Below are 24,146 nucleotides of genomic sequence, written 5' to 3' on the forward strand. Positions count from 1 at the left end.
AAAGATGCTTGTAATTGTAGCCTATTAGCGATCCCGACGCTCATAAACCATGCCTTTGTGTTTTCAAGCATCAGTGGAATAAATGCAGCGTGAATAAATCATGATAATCCCATTTTCTGTTAATAAGTTGCACAAACAGCTCAAACCTTTAGATGGATCTCTCGTGCTTTGCACAACCATAAATATTCAAAATAACTTGCTGAGAAATGTAGTAATTAAGACGGCATCCTTATGTATTTCTGTTAATTGTTAAAAAGATGCAGCGTTACACACATGACTGAGGCTTAAAACTGAAGATTCGAGACTCTTTATTGTTATTATGCAAGCACGACGAAATTAGAGCAATAGGATGCAATCTTAAAAAATAACATAAATCTACAACCATATATATAAAATGTACTGACATGTATTTAAACAATGCAAAATACATTTTATATAGTAGTAATATAGATATGAGTGACATGATCTATGAGTGCAGTTGAGTTTTACGTCTTTATTAAGTAACTGCTCTGGATCTAAAGTGCTCCATCTTTTTGTCTTGCCGTTTTCTCTGCGGTGAGCAGACGCATCATCATTTTTTGAAGTAGGTAACTCGGGAGCCTTCATCTTTGTTGACAAGATTTGGTATGCACGAACGCACTTTGCTGTCTGTGACAATTCGCTCTGTTCTATTTTTTTATTCATGAAATCCTAAATGATTTACTATCATTCCTTTCATTCATTCATTCCTTTTTAAATCTTCATTCAAAGTTGATCACGTGTGCCATGCATCCACTTGTCTTTATTATCTGTGAAGAATCTGTTCCTTCGGTTTAAAACCTGTAGCGTAAGTCCTCATAGCGTGCTGTTATACTTACTCATGGTCTACGTGAAGCTTGGAGCTGATATGCTTTCATTAGTCTGTGCATAATCAACACCTGCATTTTTTATTAAATACAATTTTCTGGAAACTGCCTTGCACGCTCATTCCTAAAAAACTGTGGTGTAAAGATAAATTACTATCAGAAGAGCTGAGAAAATGAGTGGAATCTGAGTACAAGCACTGGTGAAGGGTGAGACATGCAAACTGGCAGGAGACACGTAATACTGAAGAGGGAGGATTTGTACACTGTGGCACAAAACACCTGAGTACCTCTTCCTCCAATGCCGTTCATTAGAATAATGATAATTAAAAAAGGTGCATTTGCGTGTGTGTCTGAAGAGACCCATTTAAAAATGAATCCATCTCTGTGCTTTCTGCTTTGTCCTCTAAACATTTTCCGAGCGAGCATTCGTGTCCTCTGAGGGCTTTACCATCTGCTCCAAATCAATTATGTGCTGGGTAGAAGGATATACGCAATCATACAGTAGGTAGGCATGCACAAACACACAATTTGCAGTCTTGGCTTTTTTCTGACAAGAGTGCCCAGAGAACATTAAAAATGACTCCCTCTTTTACCCTCTCTGATTCTCCCTCTCTGTCTCTCTCCTTGTAAGTCCTCTCAGCTATCGTCTCCGTATTCAAAAATTCCAATCAAGGAAGTGGACACAAATAAGCAACTTCATTAGCAATGGATCCTCCAATAGCACTACACACTCACCTTCATGTAAACTCATTAATTAAGGATCACGAGCACGTGTTGGTAGTACGGCACTGTTGGAGCATTCTGACTCATGAGCCATGTGGTCTGTTACATGCTGTGCCCTGCAATCTTTTTTAACACTCTTCCTCCATCATCAATGATTTTTATGTGCAAGCTTCTATCCGCTTTGTTTCTGCATTGTAAGCTTAGCTTGCAGACCCCCAATGTTTGTATTTTAGTTTGGGGGGGACAACATTTCTCTTGCATTACTCGAAGGCAGGATAGATGAGTTACAATGTTTTTTGGGGGGAGGATTTATACACTGTAGAAAGAAACCATTGCCTCAGTGCAGTGAAGCCCACTCCAGGGTCACTGTCCTCATATTGAGTGTGCTACATTGCTGATGGCATATTGCTTTATCACGGACCACCTGAGGCTCTGTTTGCTCAGTATGAAGATCTCAAACTTCTCTCATAGCTCTGTAGAAAGAATCCTGCCTTTACATTTACCTAGAGTTACGTGCTGGATATCAAATCCTCGGGACAGGTAACAGTGTGAGCAGAGTGAAGGTGATGCATCACTTTGAACAGCTGTAATCAGATTTTATTATTTATTATTTTGTTGAGCACGGCAAATTTAGCATGCTGTCTAGTTAGCTTAAACCTAAGGGTAGAGTGACAAGATTAAAAGAAACTAAACAAATAATGTAGCAAATGTGTGGAATAACTTTAAAAGATTTGAGCTTAGTTTTGAATAAATTACCCAGTATGGTTTAGTTTATGTTGTTTGTTTAATTATGGACAAAAAGAAAAAGTTGTTAGTAGTTGTAGTGAAGATAGTAAAAGAAAATCTCCCTTGGTATCACGTTAGCATGACCAGTTATGGAAGCCCCACCACCACCACGTCTGTCAGATGGACCAATCACGTCAAAGACAGTGTGGTCCCATGGCCCGCATTATAACAGCTCCTAGTCCCACATCAGATATTCTTCCATTCTTCCCGGTGAAGATCATTAGAGCTCCTCAGTGTTCTGGTACCAGGATTAAACATTTAACTGTTAACAACTGCAGCTCTCGGGGGAGTCCCTGAATGTGTGCTTTTATTGTTTCAGGATTCATTGTTACAATAGTGTAATTATATTTTCCTTGGGAGAAAATATTCTTTCTTGTAAGCTGTTGTTGAGCGCAAATATACTCTATCCCATGGCAACTCAAGTAATGCACAGTACAAAACATAGAGTTTAGCAATTTAAAAATCAGATATGTAATCAGATATACTGTATCTGTTCTTTTTTTCCAGACCCACAAAACATAAACAGATTTCCCTAAAATGTGTTTAGTGTAGTGTAGAAGAAAATATGACAATACGGGTTATAAAAATCGTGTTTAATTGTCATAAATCATGAATTTCTCTGCTCGGCTCACCGGGTTTTTGTGTTTATAGCTTTCCAAATATGTGTTGCCAAGAGCACAGTTGCAGAGTTTTTCTGGTAGACAAACTATACAACATCAACACAAAACATGCTTGAAGGGGATTTCTTCCATCTCTTTATTTATTTTCTCATTTATCGGCTGTTAAGAATGCCGATAAATCGGCAAACAGCTTATATCGGCTCAAAAAATAAAATGGTCACTGATCCCATTGTTAGACTTAATTATATTGTAAACATGTGATGTGACTTGACACACAAATGGGTCATGTGTTTAAAGAAATGTAGAAAAGACAATATTGGAACGATATCTGTATCAGGAGATTGTCAAGTATGTGACATCACTACCCTAAAGCAATTTTTTTACAGTTATAAATGGATCGTGGTGTTCAAAGCATTACTTATTATTATTCTCCCACTCTCTTCCACAGCATGTCTTTGTCCTGTCTTACTCTGGTTCTGCCAGAGGTTTCTTCCTGTTAAACGGGGTTTTTCCTTCCCACTGTCGCCAAAGCACTCGCTCATAAAGGGTCATATTATTAGGGTTTTCTCTGCTTTCTTTTTATCATACGGTCTTTGCCTTGCAATATGAAGCACCTTGGGGGAACTGTTGTTGTGATTTGGCGCTACATAAATAAAATTGAATTGAATTAACTTTGTTTGAATTGAATCAAACCCCTAAATTAAAAATCGTGTTCCTGTGAAGTCAAATTCCTTTTTTCTTCTTCTCACTTTCATCCACACACAATAGCATGCACACAAATATTCAAGACATATCTACATGCTTTGTTTGAGCCAGTGACAGATTGTCCCATGTGGAGAGATGCAAGATTAGATTATCCTACAAGCTGTCACCTTGAAATGGATGATGACAAGAGATGTGGAGCGAGAGAAAGAGAGACCGAAAGGAAGAAAGAAGAGCGAAGGAATGTAGACGAGGACAATGATGAGAGTTACTCGAGACAAATACAAAAACGGCTGTATAGCACAGGGACTCTGCTCTAACACAAGTTGGTATTCCACATGTGTTTACTCCCATCTCTTCCCGTTTTCAGCTTTTCATCTCGTCTACATTTGCATTTCTTCATCTTTGTAATAATTTGTACCTGCTGCACTCACCTGTCTTTCTCTATGACGTCCCCCCCTCCCCCCTGCACTTTCTCCTCCATCTTACACATTATTCACTCCTCGCCTCCGACCAACCCTGCCCCCCAACCACCTCTCACTCCCTTCTTTTACTCCGGAGATAAAATATTCATGCCCATCCATACTGGGAGTGTAGCAGCAGCAGCAGCAGCCAGAGCCACAGGAGTCAAAGCTTTCAAAGACTCCGGGCCTCTGAGCTTACAGAGAGGGGGGGGGGGAGGAAAGAAAGTGAGGTGGTGGGGGAGGAAGAGTGAGGAGTGGGTGGAAGAGAGAGAAGAGGTGAAGGCAGAAAGAAAGCAGGTGGGAGACGGAGCGGTGGAGAGATGAGCTGTGGCGGAGTGAGAAAGGAAGAGAGGGAGTAGAATGATGAGTGAAAGACTAAGGAGCTCCTACGCCACATCAAACACCGGGAAACACATGATGAAACGTATCATTCGCATTTGTCTCACACACACACAGACACACACTCGTAAAAACAGATTGTGTAGGTTAAGCACAAAGACAAAGAAAACCACAGGGAGATATAGCGCCTCCAGCACTTCAGACATCGATCGACGTGATTAAACACATCACCCTCTTTGTATTCAGTACTCAGTACTTCAAAAAAAAACGAAAAAAGCACAAACTCTTGCACCCTTGCGTGTTCAAAAGGCCTGTCGAGCAGTTTTTTCAGCCAGTAGTGCCACAGAACACTAATTTACACACATGTGCTATCTCTAGTACACAAATAAGGACACAGGCAAATAAAATTGCAAGTACTCTTGCAAGTGCACGCAAGCATAGACAAAAAAAACAGAGCCATTAAATCTCCGAGGCCTTCAGCGGTCAACACTCCACATGATCCAATAGGCCCTCTGCTGCTTATTCTCCCTCCACTGGGCCAGATGTGATCTAGAATTCACTTTGTCTAATTATCCTGAGTTTGCACAACAGAGTCGCCAGCCGCCTGCCCGCTGAATGGAGCACACGCACGCTCCAATTAGGTGCCAAATTCTGGGTTGTTTCCAAGCAACCTACATTAAGCCGCAACTGCTGTGAGGGAAACGGGGCTTCAAAGCTTTGAAGGATGTTTTTCACTGTTTGAATGGGAGTGTTTGGGTGTGATTTATGTGAGGGTGAGTGAGAGAAAAGCAATAAAAAAAATTAAAAAACAGTGGACGCAACACAAATTTAAAATGGATTTGATGATGTTCTGCGATCAGAGCGCCGTTAGAACGAGTGTGCTGGATTTCAGTGAATTGTGTCAGCTTTGAAAACAACAGCAATCTTCCCTTAAAAGCAGCAGACCCTGCGACCTTTGATGGGGACGAGAGGGCACGGGGGCGCAGGCATAATGTGCTGCACTCCACATATGTATCAGCATCCAAACTTTAAAAGGCGCTCTTGCTGTTTGAAAAAACTCTTCAGTGGTGCTTTGTAAGTTGTATGTTTTTCTTGTTTTGAAGTCTTAAAAATCTTATAAAATGTTCTCTCCCCATTGTCTGCAGAGGAATAGGGCAATCAGCAAGTTGCTACACAGGAGGCCCCTGTAAAAAGCTGGCATGACCAATAGAACCACACTAACTATATCAATGAGAAGTGCAGCATGATGGAATACACTGTAATTATCCTTTCAATACTTACTAATGTATTAGCATCCGTTCAGAAAATAATTTCAAACAAGTCATTTCAAACAAATGGCCTATTTAACATAATTTGGAGCATGACGACTATGTCTCGTTACATGCTACTGCTAATACTGGGTTGGATAGCATCAAACAGTTAGAATCCAGCTGGGATATTTTGAGATTTGTGACATAGTGTGTTATCGTGCTGGAAGCAGCTATCAGAAGATGTGTACACTGTGGTTATAAAGGAAAGGGCTTGGTCAGCAAGAATAATCAGGTATACAGTGATACAGTTAAACAATGTTCAGTTGGTATTAAGGGGCCTACAGTGTGCAAAGAAAGTATTCCCCACACCAGGGGTAGGGAACTCCAGGCCTCGAGAGAGGGCCAGTGTCCTGCAGGTTTTAGATATCACCCTGGGTCAGCACACCTGAATCAAATGTCTAGTCCAGGGGTCGGCAACCTGCGGCTCTTTAGTCCTTATAGTGCGGCTCCGTGTGGTTTGGGAAAATAAATTAGAAGTATTTAGCTGAAGTGTATTTTATTTATGTTAGTTCTTTTTTAACTTGTACTTCTAAATTGGAAGATTATTGTGATATTGAAATATAAAAATAAAATGATATTCTATTATTTTTTCATCGCTCAAAATAAGCGTCACACTCGCGGAAGCTGGTGTACCCGAGTTCAAAATGTGTTAATTACATAAATAAAATGTAATTTTCTCTGCAGCACTTCAAGGATTTCATAAGCAACACACCTTAGTTGTTCACACAGAGCATAAAGGTAAAAAACAATATATACAGTATTATCTTCATTTTAGATGTCAAAGAGTATTTGCGGCTCCCAGTGTTTTCGGTTGCGTGGAAACCGGGTCCAAATGGCTCTTTGGATGTGAAAGACCCCTTTTGAGAAGCCTTTGGAGAACTTCAAGACATGTTGAGGAGATCACTTAGCCATTTAAATCAGCTGTGATGGATCAAGGGCGCATCTAAAACCTGCAGGACACCGGCCCTCTCTCGAAGCCTGGAGTTCCCTTCCCCTACCCCACATGACCATCAATACAAGGCTGGATGGTTTCATGCTTTTATGTTGTTTATGTCAAATTCTAAAACCCATCATCTGATTGTTGCAGCAGAAAACGAGACTCATCACAGCAGGATTTTGGTGAAACCAATGTGAATGGTAGTCTCAGTTGTTAGCTCACAGGAGTGGCAGGTGTGGTCTTCTGCTGCTGTAACCCATCTTCCTGGTTCTGCTGGAGCTTCCTTCCTGTTAAAAGGTGGTTTTTCCTTCCCACTGTTGCCAAGTGCTTTCTCACAGGGGGTCATTTGATTGTTGGAGTTTCTGCTCTATTATTGTAGGGTCTTTACCTTACAGTGTAAAGCATTTTGAGGTGACTGTTGTTGTGATTTGGTGCTACATAAATAAAAGCACTACAAAAAAAGCCGTGAATTATAATAAGTAATGTTTCCCTCTGGATGAACTGGAGGAACTTTGAAGCTCAAAAAATAAAACAGAGCATTTGTTTCCCTGCTAATCTGCAAAACCTCATACAGCGTGCGGCACAAGCCTCCTCCAAACACTGAAAATGCATCCAAATAGATTCTGATGCACTCGTCACACTTTTACTTTTATGCTTCATTGAAAATGCATTAAAACATCACAGCACTTTAGCACATCAGGCCATGAATCATTAAAGCTTTAATGGCTCCAGTCCACATTACATCCAAGTATTATTCCAGTTTACGACTGCAGAGACATTATCATCACGATGAGTAATTGGAATAAATTCGTCATGCATTTTAAAGTATGAGAACTGTAACTAGTCATGTATTCTCTTTCTCTCCCTTTCTTCATGCTAGTGTTTATGCATGTGTGTTTTAACTGTAACCTGATTTGCGACGTTTAAGAGTTGTTTGCAAGTAATGAAACAACAGGAACCGTCTCATAATGCCACAGCATACTGCCGCAGGCTTGGAAAACATCAATCTGTTCTACTGGGACCTGCCTCAACATAAATAATACATTATCTCTCAGAGCAAAGTGAGCTAATTAATAGGAACATTTCGTTAGCTAATTAGATTGCAGGAGAGAACAATTTTTCAATCCCCATAAGGCACCGAATATCGAAAGTTGGAGAAAAGGATTTTAAAGCCGTGGAATGAAATGCAAGATGGATGGCTTATGATAAAGGACAGAGGCAGGTTGAAAGAAGACAAAATGAATATTTGATTTAATCTGAGCTCTTTCAGAATACCAATTCATTATGTGGGTGTGTGCACCTGCGCTGCCAGAATCTAATCTAAAGTGGATCTAGCCTGCTGCATTGGACATCACTTGGAGTATATGTATATAAACACACACATATATATATATGTATCTCCTCAAACACAAACCACAAACTGCATCAAGTGTCCTCTTGAAAGTCAAATCCAGGGGGCAAAAATGATTATCATTTTAAGTCAGGGCCTATGAGAAGAGAAGAAAATATAAAGAGAAGCAAGGTGGGCTACAATGGAAGAACTAATGGATCCATAGTTTTTGAATACGTGGTGATACCTGCCAATCACAAATAGTGACATCCTGATTCGGAGCCACTTCTAACAGGACTTGTGTTTAGCATTGACTTAATTAGGCAATCTGCATTGATCCAAAGTAAAATATCGTAACTCTGGGTCACAGAGACACAGGTCACCGCAACACGCCAGTTTTCTGTTTGCGCCGCAGTGACCGCATGACAGCGAACAAACACACAAATGCAGTCTTACTGGGTAAGATCAGGACCAGAAAATTACTACTAAATTCTTTCTAGTCGACACATGCAGGGGAGTGGAACGGAGCGAGAGTGGGAAGAAAAAAGGTCTTGACAGGAAAGAGATGTAAGTCTCCAGTCTGCTGCTCCACATAAAGAATTTGGGAGCAGCAAACTGATCAATAATATATTGATTTTCTTAGTGAACTTTTCTTTCTTTGAGAATTTTATGCAAATGATTGCCTGGTAGTTTCATGCTTAACTACTGCTGTGTGAACGCATGCACACATGTCTCTCTCAACCTGTTTTCCTATTCAATCACACAATGCAGTAAGAGCTGTGCATTAAGGACTGTTGGTGACAATAAGTAGGATGAATAGCTGGCCTAACAAAAGCTGTGTTTAGGGTTTGCTGGGATTTTTACAAATTTACTGTGTGTAAAATTTGCTTCACACCTTTTTCCTTAATATCACATTTATTTCAATTATGTTTAAACTTAGAAGACCCAAGCAGATGTCTAACAGCATCTTGATGACTGTGACTGTGCTCGTGAATTTTTAAAAGTTCAGTATTATTCTGGTAGTATCAACACGAACAGAAAAAAAGAAGAAACTTAGTAAATACTTTTGGTTTCTACATTTTATATGACTTACAATCACTAACTGCTTTGTTAGGTACACCTGTTTCAGCTGCTTGGAAATGCAACCAATCACATGGCAGCAACTCAGCACATTTAGGCATGTAGATATGGTCAAGACAACCTGCTGGAGTTCTGACTGAGCATCAGAATGGGGGAGAAAGGTCATTTAAGTAACTTTGAACGTGGCATTTTTGTTGGTGTCAGTCTGAGTATTTCAGAAACTGCTGTGTACTGGGATTCACCTACATGACCATCTGTCGTGTTTACAAAGTATGGTCCATAAAACTGAAAATATTCATTGAATGGGGAAAAAGCTTTGTTTATGCCGAAGGGCAGAGGAGAATTACCAAACTCCTTTTAGGTGATAAGCAGCAGAGGGTCACCTGGGTGCTAAGAACAAGAAACCAAGGCTACAGTTCACACAGCATCAACAAAATTGGATAATAAATATTGGACAATGTTGCCTGGTCTGGTGAGTCTCTATTTGTGCTGACACACTTGGTGGGGTCAGAATTTGATATTAACAGCATGAAATCATGGATCCATCCTGCCTTCTACCAATGGTTCAGGGTGGTGGTGGTGGTGTAATGGTTTTGGAAGACATTTTGTTGGCACACTTAGAGCTCCTTCACACCAGCTGAGCATAGTTTAAATCTCACAGCCTACCTCAGTGTTGTTGCTGACCATGTCCATCCTTTTATAACTACAGTTTACTCATCTTCTGTTGGCTGCTTCCAGCAGGATAACACATCATATCTCATATCCTTTCAAACTGGTTTCTTGGCCATGGCATTGAGTTCACTGTACTAAAGTGGCCTCCACAGTCACCAGATCTCAATCTAAGAGAGAACTTTTGGGATTTGGTGAAACTGGAGATTACGATCTGCAGCATCTCTATGATACTGCCATGTTAATATGGACCAAAATCTCTGAGTAATGTTTCCAGCATCTTGTTGAAATGAAGAGTTAAAGTAGTTCTAAATGCAAAAGGGGACTCAACCCGTTACCTAATATAGTGTCCAGTGAGTGTATTTGTCTTACTTTTACTTTACTCTTATACTGCATAAATATACGAATCTACCATAAATGAAGCAAGTATCATGTTTAATATGAAAGAAGCAAAAGTCATAAATAAAGCATGTTGAAACCTTTTACAATTCGAGACATTATGATATCATTCTAATTCTTTTATTTTCTTTAAATGTCCATGTGCAGTGTATCGGATCATGATGCTGTAAAAACATTTACTACACTTTGAATGGTGTCAGTTTGCCATATTTGGAAGCAACCGCGCAGACGTTCAGTGAGCTTAATGACTTCTAACGCGGCTCTCATATTAAGCACTGACAACAGATGGTTAGAGGAACTATCACATTTTCCCAATTCCGCAGGGATTTTACCATCCTCGTGGCTCCAAAATGACAGATTTTAATGAAGATGATGATCTCCCAACTTTCTCTCTTGCGACACGGACCACCAGGCTGTCATTTTGTTTTGAGTTGTAAATCTCATACCTACCAAACAAAGCAGCACACTGATGTTGCAAGCACCAGCAGTTTGCCTAGTCCAGCTGCATTACAGCATGTTACCATGAAATCTGGTATATGGAGGGTCTGTTTTTACAAGTAAGCATGAAATACATGCTGCTGTTTATCTGGGTGTCTGTGTATTATGCAATATGTAGGAAATATTTTATCATGTGCAAGTCTGAAATGCTGACAGGCCTCCTTGGTCTGTTTTATCCTTTTATCTTCCAGCATGGTTAGACGCAACCTGGGTCAGTCCACTCGCTCCATCTATCTGGGACTGGCTTGTCTGTCCCTCAGTCTCCATGTCCTACTGGCATTTTTTTGCCTTTCAGTCCTCCAGACTGCCTGTGTTTTTCCCACTTCTTCCTCTTCCTCCTCCATTCCCAGAACAGATACTCACCATCACGAGTCTGTCTCCCAGTCTCCTGCTTCTGATGCTGCCTCCTCAAACAAACTGCAGAGGCGCCCCCACGATGAAGTGCGTCACAAACCGACTGCAAACATGTTACACCATAAAGTCCGAGGCTCATTAAATGAGGTCGCTGAGAAGTCAAAGAAACTGATTGGAGTTGGAAAAATAATTCAGAAAGTCGATGGTCCTTCTAAGCTTGAGGCACTGTTCAAGCATCCGCTTTACAATCTGCCACAGCCAGAGCTGCAGCAAGATGATTGGCTAATGAGGCTGAAAACAGAAGAAGATGCAAAGGATACGGAAAGTCAGGAAGAAGAGAACGAAGACATCTTCCCTGATGATAGTGAGTGGTGAGTAAAAAAGATGTCAAAAACACTTTAATAACACAGAAACATGAAGGGCTTTGAAAATAACCTGCCCTACGTTCTGCATCATTGTGAAGCTCCCCTAGAATAATTAACACTGGTTTCTAAAAGATTAGCTCTTCTTTAAGCTGCCCTAATTACACTAGCCCGCTTTTCATTTGGTATCATTCAAAGGTTACTTTACTTTACTTTCTTTACTGATGTAGCTATGAAATATTAGTCCCATCCAGCAGACCTTTATGCTCATCAGCTAGCAACACCATGCATGTCTTTAGTGTAAAATGACGATTTGATTGTTATTCATTTTATAATAGTAAATTAGATTTTTGTAGATCTGTAAATTTTGTAAACTAAATTAAAAAACAATATTCTGTTTTTCTAGCTAGATAGTCAAAACTAAACTGCTAATACAAACCGATTAGAAGTAAACAATTAATGTTTTATCCCTGAGAATTTTAAAATCGCGTGAAATAGAAAGTACATTTTCTTTCAGTTCTAAGGTTTTACACACAGGACACCATAAAAATAATCTGGTTCTTAGTGGGCTTAAAATGCAGTAAATACAACCTCAAACACCATGCCACATATGACGCCATGTCATTATTTTTTAACAAAAAAATTAATTTACACTTGCTGCTACTTTAAGAATTAAGAGGGTAAGTAGCAGTTGTTGTTAATGTCAAGTTTAAATAGTTGTAGAACCTGGTAAGGAATTCATGTTTATTCAATAAATCCTGATATGTAAAACCTTAGAATTGAAAGAGGATGTACTTTTCTATTTCACATGATTTTGTTCTATAAGCATGTTAGCATACCGTCGGTATATAGTTTCACTCTGCCACAGAAACACGACTGTCTTTAAATTGGAATAGACTATACAACAGATTACATTTGAAACACACTTTCATGCTCAGAAATAATTATTAAAGGAATGCAGCATCCCATTATTTCCTCGCTATGAGGCTTGTGTCACTTCATGCTGCCAAATGAATATTATGCAATGGAAATTCTTTTTTTTATATCACTGTGTTGCTCAACTTTCCACAGAATTGGTGTGTTTAGACTTTTAACTTATTTTAAAACTGCAGTTTGTTTCATATCTGAATTTCTGTTCATGACTAAACAGTTCTGCTGGTGTTATAGTATTATGTCTACATACTCTCCTGAAGGCAAAGCAACAGTCACGAGGAAGGCTATGACAAAGTCACATGGACAACTGATGTGGAGACCCACCCTCCCTGGCTGCGGTTCCACCTGGGCATCTCTCGCTGGGAGCTGTACAACAGGAAAGACCCCAACCTAGCTCAGCTGACTCACTATTTGGCAACACAGCGTATCCTTGGCGCAGGTGAGCACATAAGGGAGGTAGGCAGGGTTAACAGGCCAAAGAGACTGGAAGGAAAGGACAGGGCCTGGGAAATGTGCCAGACACAGAAAGATCAGAGGAGGGGGGGGAGGTACAATTTTCTTAATGAACCTCCTTTTTTATCTTGCTACTCCCACAAACTACATCCTGAAATGAGACTTAGGTTGTTTTGCAATGCCACGATGAGGAGAGTCAATTAGGAAACCTGCTCAGGCCATAGCCCTTCATAAATATTCTGCCAAAACATCCGTCTGTAATATCTACTGCTTTTAGGGTGACCAAAAGAGGGACTTCTAAGGACTGCATAGTTTGATACAGCAAGTTTTCTTTACTTAAAAAATGACTTTGTCATTACCTTGCATTTTGAACTTGTGGTAAATTCTTTTTTATGTTCATTTGGATTCCTCTGAGCAGCTACAAAGTCACAACCCTGCTGCTTTCTCATTTTAACTGATCCGTTATTACAAACAAACTAATCTGTAAGAGAGCCGTAGGCAAGACTGAGTATTCACTGAGTGAATATAATAAAGTGTGCCAAAACTCATATTTACAGCAGTGAGCATTGTCTTTGGGGAAACAAGACACATATATGGGATTATAAAGGCACAAACTGATGTATGCAAATAAAACGACAAAACACATTTAGAGAGAATGAAAGAGCAAACCCAGGAGGATTAGGTATACTGTTATATAACTCACAACTTCTTGTGGATACAAAGTGAGAGGATGAGGAAGGTGGATGTGTGAAGGTATATAGATTTCTTACAGGCCCAAGAAGAACTGCATGCATGCTCTGGAACAAACAAACTATGGAATAACATGCAAGTAGAATTATTATTAAACAGAAGGCCAGTGTATAGAAGTTATTCAGATATTCAGATATCTCAACTAGGGCTGGGTATCGTCACTGATTTCTAGAATCGATTCAATTCCGATTCACAAGGTCCAGAATCGATTCGATCCACGATTCGATTTAATTCGATTTGATTCGATTCACTTCGATTTGAATCTGGAAAATTTTGACAGTCAGAAATATTATAATTCAGATCAGTACATTTACATATTTTTGTATCTATAAAAAGGAAGCTGACACACGCAAGACTTTATCAAAGGTGTAAGCATCACAGCAGATGCCTTTGTGTCAAAGTAGCTGAAGATAAAACACAGAAAAACATGAAGGCGATTTTCCTGGCCTGGGATTTTATAAAAATATTCTGCAGTACATCAAAAACGAAAGAAAACCATTAATCAACACATGAACATGACCTCTGAAGTTGCAGCGGTTTTATTAGAGACACGGCTAAGCGTTTTGCATTTTGCATAATTTTAAAAAGTTTACATTTGTTCAGCATTGAACGGCAGAAATTGGGTTTTCTTTTCGGAAGTATAGTATGTAAGTATAATCGATAAATCGATTATAAAAACTCACCCCTAATCTCAACCTGTCAGTATAAGTTTCCTATACACCACAGATTATAGTCAAAAGTTTATACCCAATCAACATGACCATAAACGTCATGGTAATTTGGGGTTTTTAATGACTTCTTTCAACTATTCTTTTTCCAGGTTCTAATATTTGCACAGCATACTTCTTTAATAACTTTAAAAAACAAGAATTTGAATTTAATTAGGATTTCAAATATAAAATTATACAGTACATGCCGTACAGGCTTAGAGTTGTATATACACCCTCACTGTTTGGTTAAATGTCCCTTACTGACTTGCACCTCAACCAGAAGCTTTTTTCAGTGATCAACAAACTTCTGGCATAAATCTGGCTGAATATTTGACCACTTTCTCAGCAGGATTGGTGGAGGTGGTTTCATTTAAATTGGTTGGTTTCCTGGCATGGACCAGGCTTTTAAACATAGTCTACAAATTTTCAATAGAGTTGAGGTCAGGGCTTTAAGAAAGCCATTCCATGTGTGTTTGGGATCACTATCATGTTGGAACACCCAGTTGTGTCCAAGTTTCAACCACCAGACGTTGATTTAAGGTGAAGCTGAAGATTTTGGAGGTAGTCCTTCATGATTCTGTCCACTTTGTACCACTGGCAGCTAAAACGCCCCAAAGCTTGATGCTACCACCACCATGCTTGATAATTGCTACAGTGGCCTTATGTTTGAAAGCCTCAAATTTACTCCTCCAAACACACCTCTTTTACAGCTAAGTAATCCACTATTTCTTGAGATGATAAAACTGGACAATTTCCAAACATCTTTGCCATTGTCTTAGTAAGGACTCATACATGACTACAAAAACAAATTTCGGGAAATCTTTTTTCTGTTTTGTGTGTCTGAAAGTAAAATAAATCATCAGATTTATAAGCCACCACATATTGGTCTTAGTATCAGTCTTGAAAATCCTTTATCGATCTAACTGTGGTTTCCCTGTTGATGCTTCGTGTATTTTATTTTCAATTTCACTTGCTGTTGATTGGCTTTAGACATCAAACCCAAAACAGATAATGGATTAAAACCTTTTCCATATCATTAGCGGGGTATACACTGCATGCTGAAAAATAATGCTAAAAAGGGACTAGCATGTTCAAATATGAAACCAAGCATAATTAAACTTGGGAGGGACCAACTGGATCTTTGTGTGTGTGTGGCTGTATGATGCACCGCCTCACATATAGCAAAATGCACTGCGGATTACTGTCTTAATTTTATTATAAACGAGAATTAGAATTGAGATACAAAAGTGCCAGTATGTAGATATTCAGACATTCATAAAAACAAAACAGCAAACTGTGCAGCTCACATGTACATGGGAGACATAGACTGTTATATTCTCTCGCATGCTTCTCCATAAATGTAACTGCAGGCATTCAGACTTGTGCCACTTTAAAAGAGATGTTTTTAGATCCTACCTACTATTAATATCTGTTGAGAAACTCTTAGATAAATGGAAAGGGTGCATAACTGAACAAGGCTATAAAATCCCATGCAAGCTGGCCCACCACTATGCACAAGTGCCTACATAAAGACTGGATGTACATGTACTATCCATAAGCAAAAAATCTAAGCATAAAATATTCATGCACCTTCCTTTGCATCAACATATGCTTATGTCTACATGTTCATTTTGTGTTTGGTTCTCTTAGACAGGCAAACCCATCCTCAGCATGCTGCAGAATGAATAATGCATTGAGATTTGTGTTATACGGTGCAGATTAAGCACTAATCTCGGCTACAGGCTAATTTTCTCACTGTGTCATCCCTTTTCCCCCACATTTAGCTCTCATTCCTGCATGTACCTATATCTTGTGTAAATATGGGTACATATTCAGAATCAGAAATACGAATTATGGATCAAAATGTGGCACGGCTTGGTTTATATGAACAATTTCTTTCTATTCATTTACAGGATTTCCTCACAGAGCCGTGGTCTGCAGCAAATAAAGGCTGTTTCTTTTTCCGAAACCTTGATTTGAACTAGTTCACTTGAAAGAGAATAAACACATGCTTCACATTGCCCAGTTGTCTGAAGTGTGGATAAAGTGGGTCAGGTTTGATGGGATGAAAGAATGGGGGAGAAAAAAAAATCGAAACCGTCCGATGCAGACCTCTGTGAAGGTAAAACGGGGTGACGTTACTGGCAAAGCATGTAAATGATACACTAATCTGCTTGTTTAGAAGCAGCAGGGAATGTTTTAAGGTATCATAAATATGCAAAGGCTTTACAAGAATAACATAAGCATTAGAATTAAAAATAATGATGCATAATATTGGGCCTCAGCACTAAGATAAATCGATTTTATACATGTTTTGTTGGAGTAACGCTCAAAATGGAGGTGGCAGTTGGTGCTCTGACAATAAAACAGGCCACCATGTGGAGGAACTGATGTAATGCACTGCAGTGAATCTAAATTGTATGCATCTCTGTGATGCGTTTCTTATCAGTGGCTGATCAATATCATAAAGAGTGCTTGTGTAAGCAACGATCTGCCTTTGTATTATTGCCGTGCTCCCGATATCTATCCTCTTTGTATCTTTTAGTTCAAAAGAAAGGAGGCACCCAACTGAAACTGCTCATATCGTTCCCAAATTATGGACAAGCTCTGCTCAAACCCATGAAGTAAGACACCGGTGCAATGCAGCGGTCTGAGAAACATTCATCCTGTTGCCGTGTTTTGTGATGCCGACTAGTAAATGACAAGATGCGCTTATAGCAGCGTGTTTATGTGCTCGCTTTTGTTTGTTGCACAGGCAATCCAGACATGCAGAGACTGATGTAAACCTTTTTTACTTCTCCGACTTCGAAAGACACAACGGCGAGATCGCTGCCTTTCACCTTGACAGGTACGCGTCATTACACATCCGATCGGCAGGTAGCAGGCGTCCTTGAGGGCAGGCGCACAACAGGTGACACTTCAGGCACTTGAGTGTTTTGTTCATGAAGATGTCGCAGGGTGTAGAAGTGTGAAAAGGTTTTAATAGCACTCAGTGGTAGCTGAAGAATAAAACCTGACCAAGTGTTTCATTCTTGCACTTTCCTGGATAAGTAAAGAGAAAAAGCAGCACTTCTTCTGTGGTTACTAACCCCACTGTCGTGCCCTTGAGCAAGGTCTTGATCCTGGTGTACATGTGGAGTTTCCAGGAGGTCAGAGGGTCGTAGCGCTGGGCAGCTTTCTGGTGTGACAGTGCAATGCGTGAATGTGATGATGGTGTTCCAGTAAACAGGACGTTAATGCTGCACACAAATAAAGATTAAAAAAAGAAAACACGTCCTGTGCTCTTGCTGACACATTGTGTTCCCTTTTTAAATGTATTTTCTTTGTACGCGCTCCGTCTCTTCATCTCGCTCTGTATCTTCCTCCTTCTCAGATTGCTGGGCTTTAACAGAATCCCTCCAGTGGTTGGACGGCTCATCAATGTTACCACAGAGATCAAAGAGATTACCACCGACCGCAGGCTGTCTAAGACCTTCTTCACTTCCCCTGGTATGTGTGCAGGTGCATGTGGGTAAGTGTTGGCTCACGCCAGCACTCAGTTTATTTAACAAAAACGAACTACTGGACTGAATTCTGCTAAAATCTTTATTTTTAATATATGGCTGTCTCTCTAGCTGGGAACGTGTGTTTCTATGGGCAGTGTGAATACTACTGCTCAGTGGAGCACCCGGTGTGCGGTCAGCCACATATGCTGGAGGTTTCCCTGGCTACCATGCTGCCTGACCTCACCATTGCCCCTCGCAGGTCCTGGAGGTCCCCATGGAGGCGGTCTTACAGCCGCACCAAGCTTGCACAGTGGGTTCACTGATCATACCTCTGACTAACATACAGAATGTAGTTTAATACAACTGAACAGAGTACATGTTTAGAAACGTCCTAACTGTGAGCGGGAAAATGCCCGAATGGAATTATATATTTAGTGATATTAGGCTAATTGGTGATTTTAAATTGTCCATAGCTGTGAATGTGAGAAAGGCTGTCTGTCTCTCTGTGGGTGTACACCAACTCTCACCTTATTGCAGCTGGGCTAGCATCCAGTCCCCCCAAGACCCTGAATTGTGTAAGTGGGGATGGATGGATGGATGGATGGATTGATGACATTATATTGAGTGGCCTGTCTTGAAACAAGACTTTTAGGAGTCTAGGAGTTTCGTTGGATGTTGTCTGTTAATGGTTTTTCTTTTTAAAGCTAAAAATATTGGAATGCTTTGTTAATGAGTCACTTCTAATGATCACAGTGTCTTTCTTTTAAACAATCTGAACCCCTGCTCAATGGAAGGATGATTACTAACCTTGTAGTAATATTGCTTACAATCTAATACAGCCAGTACAAGATAATAGAAACAGTTCCTGCGTGTATTTTAGATATTAGTAAAATACTGTCTATTAAGCAGCTCTCATGGAACTTTTGATAAGTGTGTGCCACAGAGTGTAAATAAAGATCTAGATTTAGAGCAGGGGTGTGAAACATAAGGCCCTTGGGCCAGAACTGGCCCTGCATACATTTTGGACTTTTAATGGTATTTTCATAAATTTTATAGCTTGTTCTGCTGATAAACATCTCATACTACAAAAATAATGTAACAGATAAAAAAAATTAAGAAACATGAGAAGAAAGTTGCTGTTTTTTCACTATTGCTATAGAATTATTATTTTTTTTTACAATGTAACCACATTAAAAAACAAAAATAAAAGTAAAAATAAAAGTGACATTTTCTGTTAATAATTACAGGACAGTCTGGGCGATGAGTTACCAGAATGTTGTGGAATTTTACACATTTTTGTTTTTACAATTTAGGCCCAAAGAGTTGTGCTGACTTGTTTCAGCATTTCTTTATCACGTAGAAATACTGAGACATTGCACTTCTTTTTCTTATATTGAGATGTCTCAGGGATTAAATGTGCAGTTAAGCTACTTTGCACTGGGGAGTTTCACTGGTCCACCTTACTTAAGATCAAAGCGGGCTGCATGTGGCCCATGATGTTAAACGAGTTTGACGTTCCTGGTCTAAAGCGTTTAGAGAATTGTGGGTGTTTGCTGCCCTCTAGTGGTATCTGTAAAGACTTGCAAGATGTAAACAATCTTAAAACAAATAGGCACTATATCCAGAATCTGCATTCTTTTTAATGATAAAGTTTTGAATTCAAACATCTGAGTTAACCTAAACTAAAAAATGAGGTGACAGCAAAGGTGAACTGCACTAACTCGAACCCCAAAAGCAGAAAAATATGAAGGGAAACAATAAAAACTGTTAACAGGGAGGCCATGATCTGTTTTCCTTTGTCTGTCTGAGTGTCTCTGTTCTTTTGTTCCCAGGTGGGAAAAAGACCCAGCTTACTGTGATACAGTGAAGCAGACATCTCCTTACAATCAAGGAACTAGACTGGTGGATCTCATAGATATGGCTGTCCTGGACTTCCTCATGAGTCAGTTAGACCACTTGTTTGCTGGTTGATAGGAGTCACTCATCTGTATAACACTCCTTATTTTCTTTTTTTCCTAAGGAATTTTAACAAACTATAAAATGAGTGAATCAGTAAGGTAGCAGTGTGATGTTCCCTACAGTTGAATTAAGAGCTTTTTAAAGAGTATTTTTAACAGTGTCATGAACCTTGAGTGATATTTGATTGTTTTCCATCTGAAGGCAACATGGACCGACATCACTATGAGACGTTTGAGCAATTTGGCAACAACACTTTTCTTCTGCATCTTGATAATGGACGGGCGTGAGTACCAAAACTTTGATCCTTCTTATCTCGTGTTACACTTCATTTCTTCCTCAGGTGTCTGGTTAGTTTTTCGTCATTAAATGTTTTTGATCCTGGCTTTTTTTTTGTTTTTATTTTTTAGGTTTGGGCGTCACTCTCAAGATGAGCCGTCCATTCTAGCTCCATTGCAGCAGTGTTGCAGGTAAAACCAGACAAAAGATGTGTGCTTACTGATCTGTGCGCTGAAAAATGAAGGACAGGAGGACAGGTGTAAGAAAAGAGTCAGTGTCAAGTTTTCAAATGTGCATAAACCCACAAGGTGTGGTAGAAATTCTTAACTCTAGCGAAGAAGTGCATCAAATTAGTAACATTTCTGTAGTAAGATACCTAAAAACAACTAAGCTAATGCCACTTGTTGCCTGATGGATTTATATTATCCTCACATCACACCATTCTCATGATCTCGATACCTCAGAAACAGCCTGAGAGACTATTTTCAAATTTAAGATGACATGATTGGATTTTGGTCCCCAAAGGTAAAGTTACTATGAGTCAACCTCTCATACGTCAAATTCTCATCAATCTAATGTCCTTTACGCCTCAGCTTAAGGAAATTCTTCAAGCCTGTAACCTCACAAAATGTGCCTCATGAATGTTTAATAGAAGAAGACGACAATGCAGAGGTCAAAGGTCACTGTGGCATGATGAGATTCTGCTAAAAGGTATTTTCTGGCCATAACATATCATGCAGAGGAAGAGTATTGTGTAATGAAACTACAGGCTGCAAATGTTGGACACCCACCTTGAAATGAAAGCAGGTGTACAGCACTCAGAGGCTGCGAGCTTAAAGCAGCAGCTTCTGTTTCTGAGGCTTTGCCTGCTGTTATGGCTGTGACTTTAGTTGCCAAACATATGTACACCCTACATTTGTATTAAATTCCTACAAGGCCTTTAAGATATGATATTTTTGGTAAAATCTCATAGTTGTTTATGGCATTTCCCGAGCTGTTTAATACAGAAATACTACAACAACATTAAAAAAACTCATAAAGGAATTTTAATGTGATTGCTTTGACCACAGTAATAATGTTAGCTGCTGTAGCTCTATGGGTAATCAAGCTATTAAATGGTAAGTGGGCAATTAACATTACATTAGCTAGTGTTCATTTTATCTAGTTTGTTAGAATACATTTACATAATCTCAGTGTAACACGGCTAAAAGGTTAAAACAACAAATTGTTTGGGAACAGGATTTGTACCTGAGTCAGCAGAGGTGTAAATAATATTACATGATCCCATAACATAGCATCAAACTACTTCTTTTATTAATAAATGATCAAAAGACGACCAAAGGTGGAAACGACATGGTGCATACGGTTAAAAGATTTTAAAATTAGATGCTTTAGTTCAAATATCTTTCTTTCCCAGTTTCTTTTTTCCTTTCCAAAATCTTCTCGATCCCCTTACATGACTTATCTCCACAGGATCCGTCGCTCCACCTTCCTCCGCTTGCGTCTGCTGTCTCTTCCTGATTTCCGACTGAGCGACATCATGCGGGAATCGCTGACTCAGGATCCTTTGTCACGAGTGGCCCCTCTCCTCTCAGAACCACATCTGTCCGCGTTGGACCGGCGCCTTGCAAAAGTTCTGCAAGTAGTGCAGGCGTGTCAGGAAAAGCACGATGATGTCATTTACAATGACATAGAGGGACACGATCAAGGACCACGATCAGCTGTTACAGCCTGACTGAATATAGAAAAACATTCAATTATACCTGACATATAGATTATTGTCCCACTGTTACCTTACCAATACTCTTTTTCATATTTTTGACAAACTACAACAAAACATCAAACCAACAAACATATGCAAAAATACAAATACACAAATCAAAATGTTCAAATTTACATGAAAAAAACAAAACAAAATATGCAGCAAACTACACACTTGATGTTTACTTAAAGTTTTTTTTTATATCTAGGTCTTTTACAAAATTTTAAATAAAGGAGTCCTCAAACCATCTCACTGTAGACATTATTCATTCTTTTAGGTCTGACACCATTTTTTTTCTCCAGCGTACAACTTTCTATCCAATGGGGTGTTTTCTCCTCCCAAAACAATGCTTAAGTAATGAGGAATAATAATGTTTGTTTATTTTTATTACACACAATTAGGTTTTTCTGGATATAAGAACCAATAACTTTGGAGCTTTATGGAATTTCTTTTGAAATCATTTTCTAGCATCGCTGTGATCTCTTCATTGCTCTGCACTCTCAAAGATAAATAAACTGCGCTCCTTTAGCCTCTGTGCATTTAGTGCATATGTCAGTTATATTTTTATTTTAACCGTTTGCTGTTAAAAGTGTTTGCATAGCCAAATATTAATATTAGGCCTGTATTCTATGGTTGAGTGTGCGCTACAGCTGATCTCTAAATCTCTGTTTAGTTTATTAATGTCATATTTTTCATCAAATTATTTATTTCAACTTTGCAAATGAGTTAGATCGAATATTACAGACACATGTGCAATGTCGCCCAAGAAGAACAGACTATAGGCTATAGCATAATTAGTATCTCATCTATTTTCTTGTTATGACATAAACATAAAAAGTAAATGACCTGCACATACGGATATTTGTACGTTTGTTTTGGGCGAGCATACAGACACAATAAGTGAGTCTGGGAAGGTATGCAGTGGTTCGCATGTAGGCGTTTATGAAGACAATGACAAAAGGTGACAACATGGAGAGGTGTGACAGAGAGTTCATCATGAGGTACAAGAGCAGATGGTCGACACTCTAGGGAACAAACACCAGACATATAAATTAAAACCCCTAAAAAGCATCAGTATGAAAGAGGACATGTATCCTTAATCAAAACCACACCGTGAAAAACTAAAAACATTGATTCAATCAGTGCCTGCTATTCATAAGCTGGCATTTATCTTATTAGGCAGAAATATTTACAAAAATAAAAGACTTGAATTACTTCATAAACAAATGGAGCTGAGTGCTGTGGTCATGCTGTGGTTAGCTTTGTCCAAGCACTGTGAAAACCTGTTCCTATATCTCCAAAGGGATTATCAACCAGCTTTTATTCGTTTTCTCGTGTTGACTCACTTGACTTTCTTTTAAGTTTGACAAAAAAAAAAAAGCGTTATTCTTTGAAGCGCTTGTGTATTAATAATCACAAAAACTAAAGATATACATGCAGGAATTATTTTCATATACAAATACAAACCAGCTATGAAATTATTGATTTATTTTATGTTGTTGTTACTGGAAAAGAAAAAAATGTGACATGTCCTCGTGCTGTTTTTGCACTAGATTAGTGACGTATGTTCTGCGCAGATGACTTCGCTGACCGGAGCAGTGTTGCCAACTTAGCGACTTTGTCGCTATATTTAGCGAGTTTTCAGACCCCCTAGCGACTTTTTTTCTAGAAAAAGTCGCTAAAAAAAGACGTGAAAGCGCGTATCGCTTTTACTCTCAACAAGCAGCGGGTGCTGTAACGCAGTCAGTTCTTCTTTTACTCTTATGCTGTTTTGTGGATCAGGTTTAAAACTACTTATAAACACACACACACACAAAGTAACTCCACCAGAGTGCCTATTTCGGGTCACTTTTGCCGGTCCAAGCCCGGGTAAAGGAGCAGGGTTGGAATTGTGACATTAAAAAAACAACAATTGCTAAAAGAAATTTAATTTGTAGTTCTAAATAAATTCTAAATGCATTTAGGACGTTTTTTGCTCACTTTATGTCTCGTCCACGATGTTATTTCTCTCTCCAGCAGCGTAGGTTACAATTATATTAGCATGACCAATTATGCAAATTAGGTGATGACGTCATTTAGCGACTTCTAGCGACTTTTAGGACAACCAATAGCGATTTTCCTTACTGAGGAGTTGGCAACACTGGACCGGAGCCGTGCTAGTGAAATGCTCTCCTCTCTATGACGTTATACTCATTTCTGTCTCCCTGCTGAAATAATGCCCCAAGCGGGAGCGCGCATAGCGCAGAAAGCACTGAACATATTTGGGCCGAGCTGTTTACAACCACGACAGTAATGCTCATTGTTTTATCAAAGAGGCTGTTGAATTCCGCACTGTTACTCACTGTGGGCGACCTTAATGAATCCCCCTTTTGTCTCTTCGTGTCAGACGCTCAGGAATGA

At 39.3% G+C, this 24,146-nt stretch overlaps 1 protein-coding gene across 1 annotated transcript; it reads left to right on the forward strand.

Annotated features, from left to right (window-relative positions):
• The first annotated feature begins 8,571 nt into the window (after positions 1–8,571).
• Positions 8,572–21,885, forward strand: LOC102794536 (extracellular serine/threonine protein kinase FAM20C-like). Its single transcript, XM_006798012.2, has 11 exons — positions 8,572–8,623; positions 10,894–11,427; positions 12,612–12,790; positions 16,810–16,888; positions 17,020–17,112; positions 17,638–17,753; positions 17,879–18,059; positions 19,582–19,691; positions 19,910–19,991; positions 20,116–20,175; positions 21,458–21,885. The coding sequence occupies exons 2-11, from the start codon at positions 10,895–10,897 to the stop codon at positions 21,717–21,719; spliced, it is 1,695 nt and encodes a 564-aa protein (XP_006798075.2). The 5' UTR covers positions 8,572–8,623; position 10,894; the 3' UTR covers positions 21,720–21,885.
• Positions 21,886–24,146: the final 2,261 nt, after the last annotated feature.

This window comes from Neolamprologus brichardi, chromosome 4 (assembly GCF_056152115.1).
Source record: "Neolamprologus brichardi isolate AB-2024 chromosome 4, ASM5615211v1, whole genome shotgun sequence".
NCBI lineage: Eukaryota > Metazoa > Chordata > Actinopteri > Cichliformes > Cichlidae > Neolamprologus > Neolamprologus brichardi.